This window comes from Ictidomys tridecemlineatus, chromosome 3 (assembly GCF_052094955.1).
Source record: "Ictidomys tridecemlineatus isolate mIctTri1 chromosome 3, mIctTri1.hap1, whole genome shotgun sequence".
Classification (NCBI taxonomy): Eukaryota; Metazoa; Chordata; class Mammalia; order Rodentia; family Sciuridae; genus Ictidomys; species Ictidomys tridecemlineatus.
Window position 1 is genome coordinate 42,292,690 of NC_135479.1, and position 16,593 is coordinate 42,309,282.

The 16,593-nt window shown below is 43.7% G+C and overlaps 1 protein-coding gene across 3 annotated transcripts; it reads right to left on the minus strand.

Annotated features, from left to right (window-relative positions):
• Positions 1 to 1,030: 1,030 nt before the first annotated feature.
• Positions 1,031 to 16,311, minus strand: Fam222b (family with sequence similarity 222 member B). Of its 3 annotated transcripts, none has more exons than XM_078042557.1 (2): positions 16,187 to 16,311; positions 1,031 to 5,028 (listed from the first exon to the last, which is right to left on the minus strand). In XM_078042557.1, the coding sequence occupies exon 2, from the start codon at positions 4,836 to 4,838 to the stop codon at positions 3,534 to 3,536; it is 1,305 nt and encodes a 434-aa protein (XP_077898683.1). In that variant the 5' UTR covers positions 4,839 to 5,028; positions 16,187 to 16,311; the 3' UTR covers positions 1,031 to 3,533. The 3 variants fall into 3 exon arrangements, with proteins under 3 accessions (XP_077898683.1, XP_077898681.1, XP_077898682.1); XM_078042555.1 differs by having other exon boundaries at positions 1,031 to 5,140; positions 16,187 to 16,308; XM_078042556.1 differs by lacking the exon at positions 16,187 to 16,311 and adding an exon at positions 5,642 to 6,467 and having other exon boundaries at positions 1,031 to 5,140.
• Positions 16,312 to 16,593: the final 282 nt, after the last annotated feature.

The window sequence follows — 16,593 nt, forward strand, 5'->3', positions numbered from 1 at the left end:
ACTACCAGAAGTTGGGGCCCTAGCTGAGGAGACAAATCAGCGTAGTACAGTGATACCTGGAAAATGGTAGAGAAAACTATCAGAGGAAATGCCTCTACCAGGCAACAGGTGAAACTGCCCTTCCAGCATCTCAGAGAAACTAGAAAGCCTGAATCAAAGCTGGGTGTTCTCTGCTGCCAGGACGCAGCTATTGCACGATTCCAGGAGGGGCACATTGATATGAACTGCCTCTAGAACAAATCATGCAGTTGACTCCTCCAATCAGCTTGGTAGGGCTGGCTCGCTCTACTTTGTGAAACTTGGGCCAGGTTCTGCATCAGTGTGTGCCTAACTCCCAAGTTGTCTCACCTGCCACTGCTTAGCTCCACATGAGTTGGTGGACTGCCAAGACTCTTCTGAGGATTTCTTACGGTAACATGAGGAGTAAAGGGGGCAATGCATCCTTTTTGTACTGGAGACTGAACTCAGGACCTAGGTAAGCACTCTTATCACTAAGCTACATTAATTGTTAAGGCTAGCATTTGCACCACTGCCTGTAATCCACAGTGGTGTTTACCCTCTTGCACATAAATGAGGTAAAGTTCTCTAGTAGTCAACATGAGGAAATTTAATTCACCAAAGGAGCTTTCATGTTGCACCTATTACCTCCACCTCTGTCAGAGGCCCTCAGAAATCGCAATGCTGAAGCAAGGAGGAGAGAAGCCTAAAATTTTTTGGTTCTCTTATGGGCAAACCAGATCTCCATTTTTAACAACTCATGGTCTTTATAGTGAAAGTGGCAGAATCCTTTGGGCTGCTAGCGAGAGGCATACTTACCCCCCAAATTTCACAGGCCCTAGGAGCCCAGCTTGGATGGAGGGCTGCCATCTCTCTCAACCCCCTGGGGGAGTCACCACGGCGGTTTGAGTGGAATTAATATTACAGGACCCTACTACCACCAGCACAAGTAGGGAGACAAGTTAGAAAATGACATAAGAAAACATCACCTCAAACATTCACCACAGTAAACGAATAGAACAAGGTCAAAAGGTGAGTTTTTTCTTTTTACTGGTTTATAATAATCTTAAAAACCCCATCACACCCATAAACCACCACAGGTGAGGTGAGAGATGGAGAATGAATGCTACAGTATGTGGATATAGAGTGGGGAATCCAGGTATTCCCTAGGGGTGGCATGGGATGTGTGGATAGGAGGCAGGGAGTGTGGGTAGGAGGCCCTGGCTTGGACCCTTATTGCTGGTTGGGGGTTGGCTGGCAGAGGAGCAGGGGACTCAGGTTGAACTAGGAAACATCTCACACCAAAGGCGAGGGTAGTTCGTTGGGGGTGGGGGATCACAGTACATTTTCCATGCAGACTAGGGGTGGGAGTGAGAGCTTCAGAGACTTGCACCCCTACACAGGAAGAAATGGGTTTGAGGTTGTTTGGACTTAAAGCCCCCAAATTGGTGTCTGGTCCGGTTTCCTAAAATGGCAGCTCACCTTTTGGGGAGAGAGATGGGGAAGGGGGTTACAGCAAGAATATCTGATTTGGAAATCAAGCAAGAGATAAGGGTAAACAGTAGTGCTCATTAAACTTGACTCAGAACAGCAGGACTGGAAGGGGGCCCTGGGTGAGACAGTGGCCAACACCTGGGGAGAAGGCATCCACCAGAAGCTGCAGGGGCTCCTGAGGGCTCAGGGATAAGGGGGGTACCAGTGTACACAGACAGTAGGAAAACAACTGGGAACAATAAATTAGGACTTCATGTTGCTATCATTTGGCATAACACAATCAGGCAGTTTTTTCCTTTTTTTTTTTTCTTTTTAAATATAAGGCAACTTGCCAACACATAATTTAAAAACTGGTCTTCAGTCACATTGCTTCAGATCACTAGAGAACTTCTGGCTAAGGAACAGTGGATAGTAAACAGAACCCAAAATCTTAAATATCAGCTTACATTCCCCAGAGACAGGAGAAAAGGTAAGGGCTTATTTGGTTAAAGAAAAAAAAAAAAGCCCATTGTGCATCTTTAACAGAAGATGGGTGCATAATTTACAACAAAACAAAAATCTAAGTTTAAAGTTACATAAAAGTGTTAAGTTTCTAGCCAACTAATTGTCACTTGGGAATGAGATGTGTTGAGCATGGAGTAGGTGGGGGATGCTCTGAGAATGGACTGTGGTAGGAGGGGCTGTTTCCAATATAAGCCCATCTCCACTAGTTAAAACCATGCTCATTTGGTTGAGGAAGAATTCAAAGAGCTTTAAGGCTTTGTGTTTGTTTTTTCTTTTCTCTCCTTTCTTCATTAAACTGAGGGGCTGCAAAGGAGGTGATTAGGAGGGTGAATGTACCTGTGGGGCCACTCATACACAATGCTACTCAAACCCACACTACATTCATACAGAAACATGACATTTAAAACTTACAGTGTAGAACAATATTCTTAGCCAGTGTAGAGAGAACCAAATGCTTTTTTTTTTTTTCTTTTTGTTTTTGGTGTTTTTAATTTCAAACTCCAATGTGATCATCCCTTACCCACCTAATTCCTTGAGTAAGGTAGTTTTTGTTCTGCTTTTCTGGAGGGCAGAGGGGAGAGGGTAGAGGGATAAGGACACAGTTAAGTTAGGAGAGAGGCAACAGTGAGAAGGGGTTTGCTAGATGGCCACTGAATTTCTCCAGGTCTGGAAGCAAAGTCAGGAAACAAGATGCCAAGACAAAGACATTTTTCTCCATGTAGCAAAGACTATGGCCAAATACCTGCAAGATGGCCTTGAGTCCAGTGTGGCAAAGGCAAACACAAGTGCAGTGGCTATAGAAAGCAATATAAAAGCAAACCAGGGGCTGGGGATGTGGCTCAAGCGGTAGCGCGCTCGCCTAGCATGCGTGCGGCCCAGGTTCGATCCTCAGCAGCACCACATACCAACAAAGATGTTGTGTCCGCCGAGAACTAAGAAAAAATAAATAAATGTTAAAATTCTCTCTCTCTCTCTCTCTCTCTGTCCCCCTCTCTCTCACTCTCTCTTAAAAAAAAAAAAAAAAAAAAAGGCAAACCAAAGCCTTTAGTAAGGAGTGGGGAGGAGATGGAATAGGTCAGTTTTGATTTGAGATCTTTGGGTGAATAAGGATTGAGCTTCCAGAGCACTTGCAAAGTCTTGCTTATTAGTTCTAAAGGGAGAGGCCTAGCTTAGGGCCTAGGGGCCCCTTCCCTTAGTCACACTTCAGCCCTAAGGGAAACAGGTAGAGGTTCAGGAAAAGATGGAAGGAGGTTGGTGGGAAATGGCCAAGGTGAAGTCAGACTTAATAGGCAGGCAGTGGAGATGATAAAATCCTGTCTTCAGGGATACATTGTTAACATGAAAACAAAAGTTGCTGAAAGGGAGGACAAGAGAACCCCTTCTTCCCCTAATTGGATTCTGTCAAGTTCCCTCCCTTAAATGTCTTAGAATGATCACATTGGAGCAGTGAAACTTTGAAACTATCCAGTTACTTAAAGTAAGACTAAACCTAGAAGGGTGATGTATGAAGTGTTGCTTAAGGAGGGCACCATGGCTCCCTATCTATACCCCGGGTGCTGAATATGAAGACTTCGACTATCAGTGGGATCAGGGGCTCGGCTGCCAGGGGCTCGGTGGGCCTTGCTCAGCATGGCCAGGCTCTGTTCTCGGAAGCAGGCCTGTTGGAAATCCCCACTCAGGTAATCCACCGTTTGCATCAAGGTGTTCTGGCTTGCCACTGGACCGCCCCCAGTCCCTGCTCGGTAGTGGGCCCCAGGAGCTGCCGCACAGTCGAGGGGTGCACCTGTGGGCTGCCCACCGTGGAACGGCATGGCAAGGTCCTGAGACCCCGAGCTGTCGCTATTGGGAGTGGGCAGAATGTTGTTCCATAAGGGTTGGAAGTAGTGACCATTGGGGTAGGCCAATGGGGCTGCCAGGCCGTTGACTGGTGGGGATGGGGTCGGCTTCTCCAGGGGTGGCTTCAGGTGGAACGACTGTGCCAGGCAGAGTTCCTGCGGGTAGGCAGGGGCCTTACCCACAAAGCCAGGCCCTGCCAACTCACGTCCTGCTGCATGCTTGCCTGTCAGGCCAGGAGCTGGTGTCCCACCAGCCTCGCTGCACATCTGTTGTAGGTGGGCCAGCTGGTGCTGGTTCCAGGCAACTGGCTTGAGGTCGCTAGAGTAGCCAGTGGGGGCTCGAGAGATGCCTGTGGGCAAGTTGACAGGACCTGTGGCAGGCAATGCGGCTGGAGCCGCATGGGTGTGCTCCATGGGATTGACCACACATGAAGGCATTGGTGTGGGGACGCTGTGGGTTGATACCCGAGTGCTTGCATTGATGAGCAGACTGCGACTAATGGGGCTGGGGTTGGCGATCTGGCCCTCACACACTGAGGTAGTGCTGATGCCTGCCCTCGTCTGGCAAAACTGGTTGATCTGGTGCACGATGCTGCTCAGGTCCGGGGGCTGGCTGTGCTGCAGGGTGGCCGCCATTGAAAGGGGGATAGTTGAGGTAGACACGGTCACATTCGGGGGGGCATCTGAGTCTGGCATCTTCCGGCCTCCATGCAGCAAGGGATTGGAGGGGTGCTGGAGACCCTGGTGAGCCAGGGCCTGAGGGTGGACCAAGCCCTGGGTTTGGGCCATGGGCTGAGTATGGCCCAGGCCCTGAGGCTGCTGGAGGCTCTGAGGGTGAGACAGCGCCTGTGGTGGCGGGATACCCTGAGGGTGCTGCAGCGTCTGGGGAGGGGCATGGGCCAGGGTCTGTGCATGCTGCAGGGCCTGCTGGCGGGCCAGAGCCTGGGCCTGGGGATGGGCTAAAGTGCTTGGTGCCACAGTAGCATAGGGTGCCACTGGGGGGTTCATGATGGCCTCAGGGAGTAACCGGGCTCGGGTGCCGTCAAAGTCCTTGAGTATGCTTTTGGCTGGCACTTTGACAATGGCAAGCAGGCCTGCCTTGGTGGCAGCCTGAGTCGGGTAGGGGCTGTAGCGCTGAGCTGATGTGTCGAGGCCGTTCACAGTACGACGAACGTGTTTCCGCTGGGGAACCTTCACACTGTTGGGGAAGATTTTTATAGTCAGTGGGTTGTTTGCGACCTTCTTAGCATACGCATCCAATTCGGCTGGGGTGGGATAGTGAGCAGTTCTCATTTTCTGTGTAGTGTCCCCTAGAGAGAAAGAGAGGGGAAGGAGAGCAAAGAGGGAGGGAGCTCATCAGTGCCAAGCCAACTAGCCCTTCTAGACTCCCCTGTTGAGATCCTAGGAAAGGGGTGGGGATTAGGTTGTCATCTGCAGCTTTCACTGCAGATTTAGCCTCAGCCCTCACAATCATAGGCACTGCTGACATTTAGTATAGTACAGTGGGCCAGGCAGGCCTTGTGTTAAGCGATAGGTTATCTCAATGATCTTCCTGACTGTTGGAGAAGATAAGTACTATCATGTCCCCATTTTATAAATGAAAAACTGCAAAGCAGCTTTCTAAGATTCTCATGGTAGAGAGCCAGAACCTAACCAATTCTCACATAGCTAACCAAGAGTTCTTCCCCTACATGGAACTTTTAAGTTCCTACCATTCCAAGCTGATATGGGGGTTGAAGGTTCTAAGCAGAGTAGCATGTCAGGAATACTCAAGTCCCTTCCTATAACACTCTGGTAAAAAGGGTACCCACAGTGGCTACTGTTCAGCCTGCAGTGGCCAGTGAGGCATCAAACTTTCCCTTGTGCCTTCCTTGGCAGCTGGGGTGCCATGGGTAGACATGTCCATCTGGCACAGCTGACAGGATGCTTCTTTTTCAGGAGCAGAGGAAGAAGCTGTCAACGTCTCTTCCTCATCCATGTCACAAGTTCACTTTTGTTTAAGTTTATTCTGTGCCTTACTGGGTGAAGATCAAAAGGCTTTATTTATTTCCCTGTGTGGAGGGTGATAATAAATGACAGGGCAGCAGGGAGGGAACTGAGCATCTTTAAGTCCTGGGAGCCAAAAATAGTTCCTTTTTGGTCCACAGCAACTGTCACTTTCCAAAAAGAAAGAGGAAAACCTGCCTTCCCTTGGAGACTGCGGAAATACCCACTCAATGTGCCTCATTAATGTTAACAGTCTCTTTGTTCCCATCTCCCAGGGCCTCCCATCAGGAGGCTCCAGCGGATGTAGGGCTTCCAAAAAGGAAAAGGTTCCCTGAACAATAGCTCTTTAAGGATGCCTGGCTCCTGCAAGAGGTCTCTGCTCAGTGCTCACTCTCTCAAAGGAGGGACTCCCCTGAGTATACACAAAAGGTGCTTAATAAATGCTTGCTGAATGAGAAAGTACACACACTGACTGCCCAAAGGAGAAGGAAAGTGCTTGGCTATGGGCCTGGGCTCAGATAGTCGACTCCCTCCCTGTTTCCTCCCTTGCAGAAGACAGACAGGACAGATCAAGGACTCATCTGCTGAATGCCCAGCTTGTGGCCTCAGCTGGCCTTGGCCCAAAGTAGACCCCATTCAAGTCACTGGGTACCAACTGCAACAAGAGCCAACTAGTGAATGTCTTAAATGGAAAAGGGCACAGCTGCCTATGTTTGGTGACATTGCTGGTTAGCTGGCAACAACTGCTTAGAAACTGCTGCTCTCTGAAGCAGGAAAAGAAAGCTCAAGTTTAGGAGGGACGGGGAAATTTGGTCTCATGCTCAAAAAAAAAAAAAAAAGAGACAGTCGTAAGTGAAAAGAGAGCATACAGAGAGGAAAAAGGTCTGTTCCTTCAAATACTTAATAGATGTCTCCTATATATTTAAGGACCTGCTTTAAGGACTTGCTTTACTTGCTGAGGATAGGATAGATGCTCATGCATAAATGAAATAAATGTTGTGAATATCTGCTTTGGGAATGGTCATTAAAAAGATAAATATGCCAGGCGTGGTGGCGCACGCTTGTAACCCTAGTGACTTGGGAGGCTGAGGCAGGAGGATTGCAAGTTTAATTCCAGCCTCAGCAACTTAGCGAGGCCATAAGCAACTCAGTGAGACCCTGTCTCTAATAAAATATAAAAAAGGGCTGGGGATGTGGCTTGGTGATTAAGAGTTCAATCTCTGGTACCCTCCTCCAAAAAAAAAAAAAAAAAAAAAAAAAGATAAACGTGAGGTGATGCTTGGTGGCACACGCCTGTAATACCAGCAGCTCAGGAGGCTAAGGCAGGCTGATTAACAGGCTGATCACAAGTTCCAGGCCAGCATCAGCAACTTCGTGAGACCCTATTTATAAGTAAAAAAAACGGTTTAGCACATCTGGGTTCAGTCTACAGTACAAAACAACTAATGGTGACAACTGAGGGCAAGAAGAAGGGGAAGGTAGGGAGGCCCAGAAATCTCCTATCCACAAGGCAGCACTATCTGATCAGAGTATAAAGCCCTAAAATCAGGGTTTCAGTTCTATCATTTCTTTTAAGCCACTGACCCTAAATGGGCTTCAGTCACCATTCAGAGTGGCTATTTTCTGTCCCTTCTTAGTCTCCTGGACAAGAATATAATTAAAAAAAAAAAAAGTAGTAGTAGTAGTAGTAGTAGTAGTAGTAGTAGTAGTAGTCTGGGATCACTAAGAGCTAAACTCAGGGCAGCCGAATTCTAGCACAGGGGCTGGGGATGTGGCTGGGGCTGTGGCTAAAGTGGCAGCGCGCTCGCCTGGCATGCATGCGGCCCAGGTTCGATCCTCAGCACCACATACAAACAAAGCTGTTGTGTCCGCCGAAAACTAAAAAATAAATATTAAAATTCTCTCTCTCTCTTAAAAAAAAAAAAAAAAAAAAGAATTCTAGCACAAGTTGCCCCGATTAGCCACTGTACATAAGAGTCTGACTGGTCAGAATCATGAGATAATCCTAGCACTGTGCCTTACCCGAAGCAGACACAATTAGTATAGGTACTGCATGACTGAACAAGAGGGGCTCAGCTGAGGAATGGAAGGCAGAAGCTGCTGGGTATTAGTTCAGACATGAAATACAGGTCTGCCTTCGGGTCCTCAACACCACTTCCACGTAGGTGGGCTTTTCTCCTTGAAATCCAATTAGGGGGCAGAGGTACAATAAGTAGCTTCTTGAATAAGAGTTCCTTTCTTCCAACTCTCAGGTTGGTTTTCTCTGTGAGAGGAAAGAGGTCAGGTTGGCCTCATTCAGGAATATGGAAAGGATACTTAATGATACTGATTAGTTCTCTCTCTCCTATCTTCACTGATACTGGCAGTGGTAACAAGGACAGTCAAATGAAGCAATCAGAAATAAAGAAAAATAAGGGTGGGAAAGGTGCGCACGAGGTACTTACAGAATCCTTCCCCTCACCCTCAGTAAGGTGGAATGATTGAACCCAGGGGTGTTCTACCAACTGAGCTGCAACCCCAGTCCTTTCAAGTTTTGAGATAGTGCCTCAGTAAGTTGCCCAGGTTGGCCTTAGACTTGGAATCCTCCTGCTTCAGCCTCCTGAGCCACTCTTTTTTCCTTCTTCTTTTTTGTTTTATTTTGTACCAGAGATTGAACCCAGGGGTGCTTAACCACTATGCCATATCCCTAGCACCTCTAACCCTTTTTCTTGGAACCAGGGATTGAGTGAGGAGTAGAATTCTTAGGTCATGAAATTGTTGAAATTTTCACCAAATTAAAAAAGAAGAATGCTGGGTATACAATAGATATTCCATTATTATGTGAAAAATGTTCATATCAAATTAGGGTTTTTTTTTTTTGGGGGGGGGTTGCCGGTACTAGGGTTAAACCTAAAGGTACTTAACCTTTCTTTCCTTCTTTCTTTATTTGAGATGGGGTCTTACTATGTTGCCCAGGCTGGCTTTGAACTCCACGATACTCCTACCTCAGCCTTCTAAGTATCTGGAACTACAGAAGCATTCAACCACAACCAACTTCTTTCTCAAAACTTTCTTATCACATCCCACACAAGCATGCTGGCACCTTCCTTCTGTAAAATATTCCTTTATATAATCAACACAAATACCACAGTTCTGTGAGAAATTTAGTTAAATATCTGGAACCAATGGTGTCATTAATAGATATATAAAATAGGACTATGAATTGGGATTCCATGGTTAGAAAACACTATAGTTTTGTCCAGGAGCTAGAGTAAAAAAAAATCTTGAATCCGGGGCTGGGGCTGGGGCTGTAGTTTAGTGGCAGAGCTCTTGCTTAACATATGTGAGGCACTGGGTTCAATCCTTAGCACCACACAAAATAAATAAATAAATAAATAGACAAAACTATGCTATCCATTGATAACTTTTTTTTTTTTTTTTAAAGAGAGAGTGAGAGAGGACAGAGAGAGAGAGAGAATTTTTAATATTTATTTTTTAGTTCTCGGCGGACACAACATCTTTGTTGGTATGTGGTGCTGAGGATCGAACCCGGGCCGCACGCATGCCAGGCGAGCGCGCTACCGCTTGAGCCACATCTCCAGCCCCCATTGATAACTTAAAAAAAAAATTAAAACAAAAATCTTGAATCCAATCTTCCCTAAAGAGACTGCTCTGCTTACTCATCTATTCTAAAGGCCAAACGACTGGAGAGAAACAGGCAAGTGTGTTTTAAACACAGGCTTTGGAGACTGATCTGATTAAGTTTTGGCTTAGTCACTGACATAGACAAATGACAAATCCTTAAAAGAAAAATAAGAGAACCAGTAATCCTAGTGACTCGGGAGGCTGAAGCAAAAGAATTCCAAGTTCAAGGCCAGTCTCAGCAATTTGGCAACTAAACAACTTAGTGAGACCCTGTTTCAAAACAGAACACTGCTGGATATGATGGTGAAAACCTGTAATCCCAGTGACTTGGGAGACTGAGGCAGGTGGATTGCAAATTTGAGGCCAGTATCAGCAACCTATTGAGGCCCTAAGCAATTTAGCAAGACCCTGTCTCCAAAAACAGTCTGGGGATGTAGCTTAGTGGTAAAACACCACTAAGTGTAATCCCTAGTACCAAAATGAAAAAAAGAAGGAAGGAAGGAAAGTCTCTTATATAATAATACTAAGGAATGAATGAGAACATATGGCTAGGTGCAGTGATGTATGCCTGCAATCCCAGCTACTTGGGAGGGTAAGGCAGGAGGATAGCTTGAGCACCTAGGAGTTTGTGACTAGCTTGAGCAACACAGTGTCTCCTCATCTTTAAAAAAAAAAAAAGAGAGAGAGAGAGAGGGAGGGAGGGCGAGAGCCTGCACACAGGAGCTGGATGTGTTGGCACACACCTGTAGTTCCATCACAGTAACCTGGGAGGTCAGGCAAGGAGCAGACACTGTATCAATTAAAAAAAAAAAAAAAAGCTGGGTTTGGTGGTGTATGCCTATAACCCAAAGGCTTGGGAGGCTGAGATAGGAGAATTCCAAGTTCAAGACCAGCCTCAGCAACTCAGTGAGACCCTAAGCAACTTAGCAAGATACTGTCTCAAAATAAAAATTAAAAAGGGCTGGAGATGTGCTCAGTGGTAAAACACCATTGGGTTCAATCCTCAGTACCAAAAAAATTTAAAAATAATTTATTTTCTTTTTAATTTAAAAAGGATTGGGGCTGTAGCTCAGTGCTTGCCTAGCATGTGTGACACACTGGATTCAATCCCTAGTACCATCCAAAACACCCCCCAAATCAAACCAAATAAATGAACAAGAATCTGTTCTGAAGACATTAAACATAGCATGTGGCACATGTCTAGCAGTCAACAAATGTTAGCTATTATTTCTAACAATAATGAATTTATCCAGTCATTGGGTAAATAACCCATTCCAGGGCCCTCCACTAGGGGGTAGACAGGCATCTAAAGTGGTAAAAGGTAACTTGGGCATTTGTCCCAAGACCTCTAAGTCTCTGCTATAAAGTGGGATCAGTTATATTATCTAAAAGATGGAGTGAGGACCAAGGACTTTTGACCATTTCAGCCATTTTCACAGTGAATACTTTATGAGCCACTATTATATACCTGGATCCTGAGCTGGGGAAATGAGCAGAGGTTTGGCAAGGGTAAGGAAGAAAAACTTTCAAAATCACATTTTATTGGCCATTTTAGAAGATAGTCAGAGAAAAAGTACAGAGTTCTAAAATAGCTGAAGACTCTTAAATGACACTATGGCATTTCTAGAAGAGTTCCATGAAAGCATCCACGTATAATCCCAGTGACTCAGGAGGCTAAGGCAGAGGACCCCAACTTCAAGACCAGCCTCAAAATAAAAATTAGAAGGACTGGGGATATAGCTCAATGGGGAAGTGATCCTGGGTTCAGTCCTCGGTACCCTGCACAAACACACACATAAAATGATGGGAAATGTTTTATATTCACACACACATACTGAAAAGGAAGGGGAGAAAAGGACAAAGGAAGGAGAAGAAAAGAGTTAGAAAGTATCAGTCCTACCATTTTGAACACAAGGGCACTGAAGCCTGGAGAAAAGCCTTTAGCCAAATGACTTCACATGCTGGGCCAAGAAACTACATACTACATCTCCTGACACTTTGTCCACCTCCACTACCTTGCTACCTTCGGATGTTTCTTCATTTTTTCCTTTTCCTTTCCCTCCCTTCGTTCCTTCCTTTGCAGTGCTGGGGATTAAACCTGGCTCCCTGTGCATAGTAGGCAAGTGCTCTATCCCTGAGTTAAATCCTGAGCCCAAGATAAATCAAAATATAAAGTACCTTAAGCTATAAACACCTGTGCACCATTCTATTCCACCAACTTCTATGTCTAGCAATTTGTAAAACCTGTCTGAAGGGCTAGGAATGAGGCTCACTGGGAGAGTACATGCCTAGAATGTGTGAAGCCCTGAATTCAATTCCTAATACCCCAAAAGGAGGGGAAAAAACAAACAAACAAACAAAAAAAACCTCACACCCTCCTAAGGATGTAGGGCAGAAAAAGGATAAATAGCAGAGTCTAAAAAATATTTTTGCTTTTTGTGCTGTGGACTAAATAAACTTAGGGCCTCCAGCATGCTATAAGCATTCAAGCATTCTATTATTGAGCAATACAACCAGCCCAAACCACAAAACTATTTTTATGGGGGGCTGGGGTGGTGGCTCAGTGGTAGAGCGCTTGCCTAGCACATGCGAGGCCCTGGGTTTGCTCCTCAGCACCATATAAGAATAAATAAAATAAAGGTATTGTGTCCAACTTCAACTAAAAAATAAATATCTAAAAAAAAAAAAAAACAAAAAAAAACTATTTTTATTTACTACAGCTAATGGGCCTGGGCTTTGGTTACTGGGCTCCATATTACCTTAACTGTAACTGTTTAATGGTAGCAGGTATAAGTCACATTATAGGATGTTTTCTTTGAGGGGTGAAAAAAGAAAGCAGGTAAGCTTAAGCACTATTAAATCACCTCTTCTGCAAAGGTTGGGTATGTTTAATGATAGTAACAAGAAGGCTAGAGGGGATCAAATACATATCCTCCATATGAAATATGGAGGATATGTATTTGCCTGAAAAAATAATATCTCAGTATGTGTGTGTCTGTTGCTGGGGATCAAACCAGAGCTTCTTGCATGTCCATATCTTAAATTCTTTTTGTTTTTAGCAGAGGGGTTCTGGGGATTGAACTCAGGGGCACTAAACCACTGAGCCATATCCCAAGCCCTACTTTGTATTTTGAGACAGAGTCTCACCAAGTTGTTTAGTGCCTCACTGTTGCTGAGGGTGGCTTTGAACTTGCGATCCTTCTGTCTCAGCATCCAGAGCCCTTGAACCCTGCCAACATCTCAATTCTTAAATCCATAGCTGAAGACAGTGGTTATCAGAGGCTATTTGGGGCTGCTTTTAGGAAAACAAAGTGGAGATCTAAAGTCAGCATCAAGTGGTGCACACTTGTAATGCCAGTAACTTGGGAGGCTGAGGCAGGAAGACAAGTTCAAAGCCAGCCTTGGCAATGTAGCAAGACCCTGTCTCAAAATAAAAAATAAAAGGGCTAGGGTTCAGTGGTAAAGCACCCCTAGGTTCAATCCCCAGTCTCTCAAAAAAATATAAATAAATAAATAGTCAACACCATTTGCATTTTCCCTTAAATGGCTCTTCCCTAGATATATCTCTGAGTGAAGTTGCTGTAGTGTGTTAAGCAATCTAGAAAAAAATGAGTTTTCTCTTTGTCATCTTATTGTATGTATCCAAGTATATTTCCTCTCCAATTGTGCCTAAAAGCCTAAAACTAGGCACAATGAAGTTAATGTGATGATTTGGACGACGATGGAAAACAAAATTTCATCACTAAATTATCATTCAGGCTAGGTATACCTCTCAGTAGTTAGAGCAATTACTAGGATGAGTCAGGTCCTGGGTTCAGTCCTCAGCACTGCAAAACAATTTTTTTTTTTTTTTTTTTGGAAAGTGAGAGAAAGGCTGAGTTCATCAAAGCTGGTATTAGAGAACTGGCTTATATATTAGGGAGTTGTAGAAGAAAACTGTCACCTTCAGCTTTGTCCTTTCACAAAACTGGATTTGTCAGACAAATTCAAAACTATCAGGTTCTGAGTCTATGCTCTCTCAAAAGGCTAGTTTCCCCCACCCCCCAATGTGTATATGGGGTGCTAGGGATTGAACCTAGGACTTTGCCCACGCTAGGCACATACTCTCTCTCTGACTTATACAGTCCAAAACTAGACCACTTTTAACTTCTGATGATCTCATAGAACAGGGGTGGCAAACTACAGCCTGTATACCAACTCCAGCTGTTTTTGTAAAAATTTTTATTGGAGGGCTAGGGTTGTAATTCAGTGTATGTGAGGCACTGGGTTCAACTGTCAGCACCTCATATAAATAAATAAAAACAGGGGCTGGGGTTGTGGCTCAGCAGTAGAGTGCTCGCCTAGCACATGTGAGGCCCTGGGTTTGATCCTGGGCACCACATAAGAATAAATAAATAAAATAAGGTATTGTGTCCAACTACAACTAAAAAATATTTTTTTAAAAAATAAAAATATGGGGCTGGGGATGTGGCTCAAGCGGTAGCACGCTCGCCTGGCATGTGTGTGGCCCGGGTTCGATCCTCAGCACCACGTACAAAGAGAGATGTTGTGTCCTCCGAAAAAAACTAAAATAAATAAAATTTTCTCTCTCTCTCTCCCTCTCCTCTCTCTAAAAAAAAACAATAAAAATAAAAATATGCCCTTCAATAGATGAATGGATTAAAAAATGTGGAGGGCTGGGGATGTGGCTCAAGTAGTATCGCACTCGCCTGGCATGCGTGCGGCCCGGGTTCGATCCTCACCACCACATACCAACAAAGATGTTGTGTCCGCCGAAAACTAAAAAATAAATATTAAATAAAAAATTCTCTCTCTCTTTAAAAAAAATAAACTTTAAAAAAATGTGGAATTTATATACAATGGAATATTAATCAGCACTAAAAAATAACAAGATCATGGCATTTGCAGGCAAATGGTTGGCATTAGAGCAGATTATGCTAAGTGAAGTTAGCCAATCCCTAAAAAACAAATGCCAAATGTCTTCTCTGATATAAGGGGGGTGACTCAAAATGGGATAGGAAGGAAGAGCATGAGAAGAAGACTACCACTAAATAGGGAAGAGAGGTGAGAGGGAAAAAAAGGGAGAAGGGGAGTTGCACAGAAGATGGAAGGAGAACCTCATTGTTATACAGAATACATATATGATGTTGTGATGAGAAAAAGAAAAAAAAAAAGTGTGTCACATTAGATTGGATAGAGACAAAGGATGGGAGAGGAAGAGAGGAGTAGGAGGGATAGGAAGGGCAGCAGAATAGAATAGACATTATGACTGATGTATGTACATTCCATGTATGTATTATATGACAAAATACATTCTGCTGTTATGTATGACTAAAAAAAATAAAAATAAATCACATGATTAAAAAAAAATTTAAAGACCTAAAAAAATAAATAAATAAAATAAAAATAAAGGTCCATCAGCAACTAAAAAATAATTTTAAACATTTTTTTATTGGAACATACATATTCCTTTGTTTACATATTGTCTATGGTTGTCTTTGCCCTATAATGGCAGAACTGAATATACAGAGACTATGTGGCCCACAAACCAAAAACTATTTTCAATCTGGCCTTTATTAAAAAAAAAAAAGTTTGTGGCTCAGCGTCAGAGTGCTCGCCTAGCATGTGCAAGGCCCTGAGTTCAATCCTCAGCATCACATAAAAATAAATAAAATAAAGGTATTGTGTGCAACTACAGTTAAAAAATAAATATATTAAAAAAAAAAAAAGTTTGGTAAATTTTGTTTTGTTTTGGGGACTGGACACAGGGCACTCTACCACTCAGCTATATACCCAGACCTTTTTATTTTGAGGCAGAGTCTTGCTAAATTGCCCAGGGTGGCCTTGAACCTGCAATCTTCCTGCCTTAGCTTCCCCAATTGCTGGGATTACAGGCATGCACTAGCACACCCACCTTGCTAATTCTTGTAAAGGATTCAGCTAAGATGCTTAAGCACTCTGTTCTATTAAAGGAAAACCTATCTCATTGATATTCCCTTTTGTGTTCTGAAGGGAGGGTTCGCACTAAATTCAAAGCTGTTTTTATATCTGATATTATATGTAATAATTAGCCAAGAATGGAATATTTTTCTTGCATGTCATGTAGTGCAGGGATAGAAGGCAAGAATCTGGGAAACTATGAACTACAATGATCCAATTTAAGTAATTAAGACAGGAATCTAACAGTTCTCAAAGGCTCAATCTTATGGGAATTATACTAGCAGGCAAATGCCCAGAGAGGCTGAGAAAGCTAGCTCACAACTCTTCAGAGGACAAGAGTTCCTTTACTTACTGTGAACTGAAGTCACACTGGCTCAGAAGGCAGACAACAAAACCAAAGGGAACTATCTGTTTCCATGGTAAAGTGTACACAGGTCAAAACAACGTAACAATGTAAATAGTTTACTTCAGAGATACTGTAAGTAATCTGGACTATAAGTTTTCATCCAGTTCCTCAGGGGGTTAACTGAAACATGTTTTTGAAGGGTAAGTATCTTATAAAGCACCTTAGTAACAATTAAGATCACATAAACTGGAGAACTGTAGTATTTAAGAGGATTTCTGTAAGATATAAAAGTTATCTCACATTGCTGACAGGTAAGGGCTTTTGCAACTGCTCTCCTGACAAATACCTTGGAGGTACAAAATTCAAAATCAACATGCCCCAGATATGCCTCTGAGATAACTCACATGTAGGGACTAAACAAAGGATCACACATCTTTTCTTGGGGATCCAGATTACTTACATTTCTGAAGTCCAGTGTTCATCTGCGTGTGAGAAAGAAGCTGAAAGGACAGGTCACCTGGCCCTGGTAAACAGGCTAGCATGGCAGACCAGCATCAACACAACATGGGGCAGTGGCTCACACTGTAATGACAAAAAAACAAGGTCATGGAACACAAGGCAATTCATTCAGGGAAGATACCAAGGAAATCAGATATGAGCAGCACAGGCCCAAGTTTAGGTAGATAAACAATTTAATTAACAGTATGTTTGCTGAATAATGTATCTACATGTTTATTTGTAGCACCAACCATTCTGATGGCTAAAATGTTATTTCATTCAGCATAGATGTACAAGTGGAAAAAATACCTATTCACACAAATAATTGGAAAATACAGGTATATTTGTAAAGTTTCCACTTTCTTAACA

What these genes read in the sequence shown, in the direction of transcription:
- Fam222b (XM_078042555.1), bottom strand. Translation starts at nt 16,268, where the DNA reads ATGCTAGCCTGTTTACCAGGGCCAGGTGACCTGTCCTTTCAGCTTCTT. An exon ending in GAACACTGGACTTCAGAAAT is followed by an intron (nt 5,141 to 16,186) that starts GTAAGTAATCTG and finishes CTTTCTCTCTAG; the next exon opens with GGGACACTACACAGAAAATG.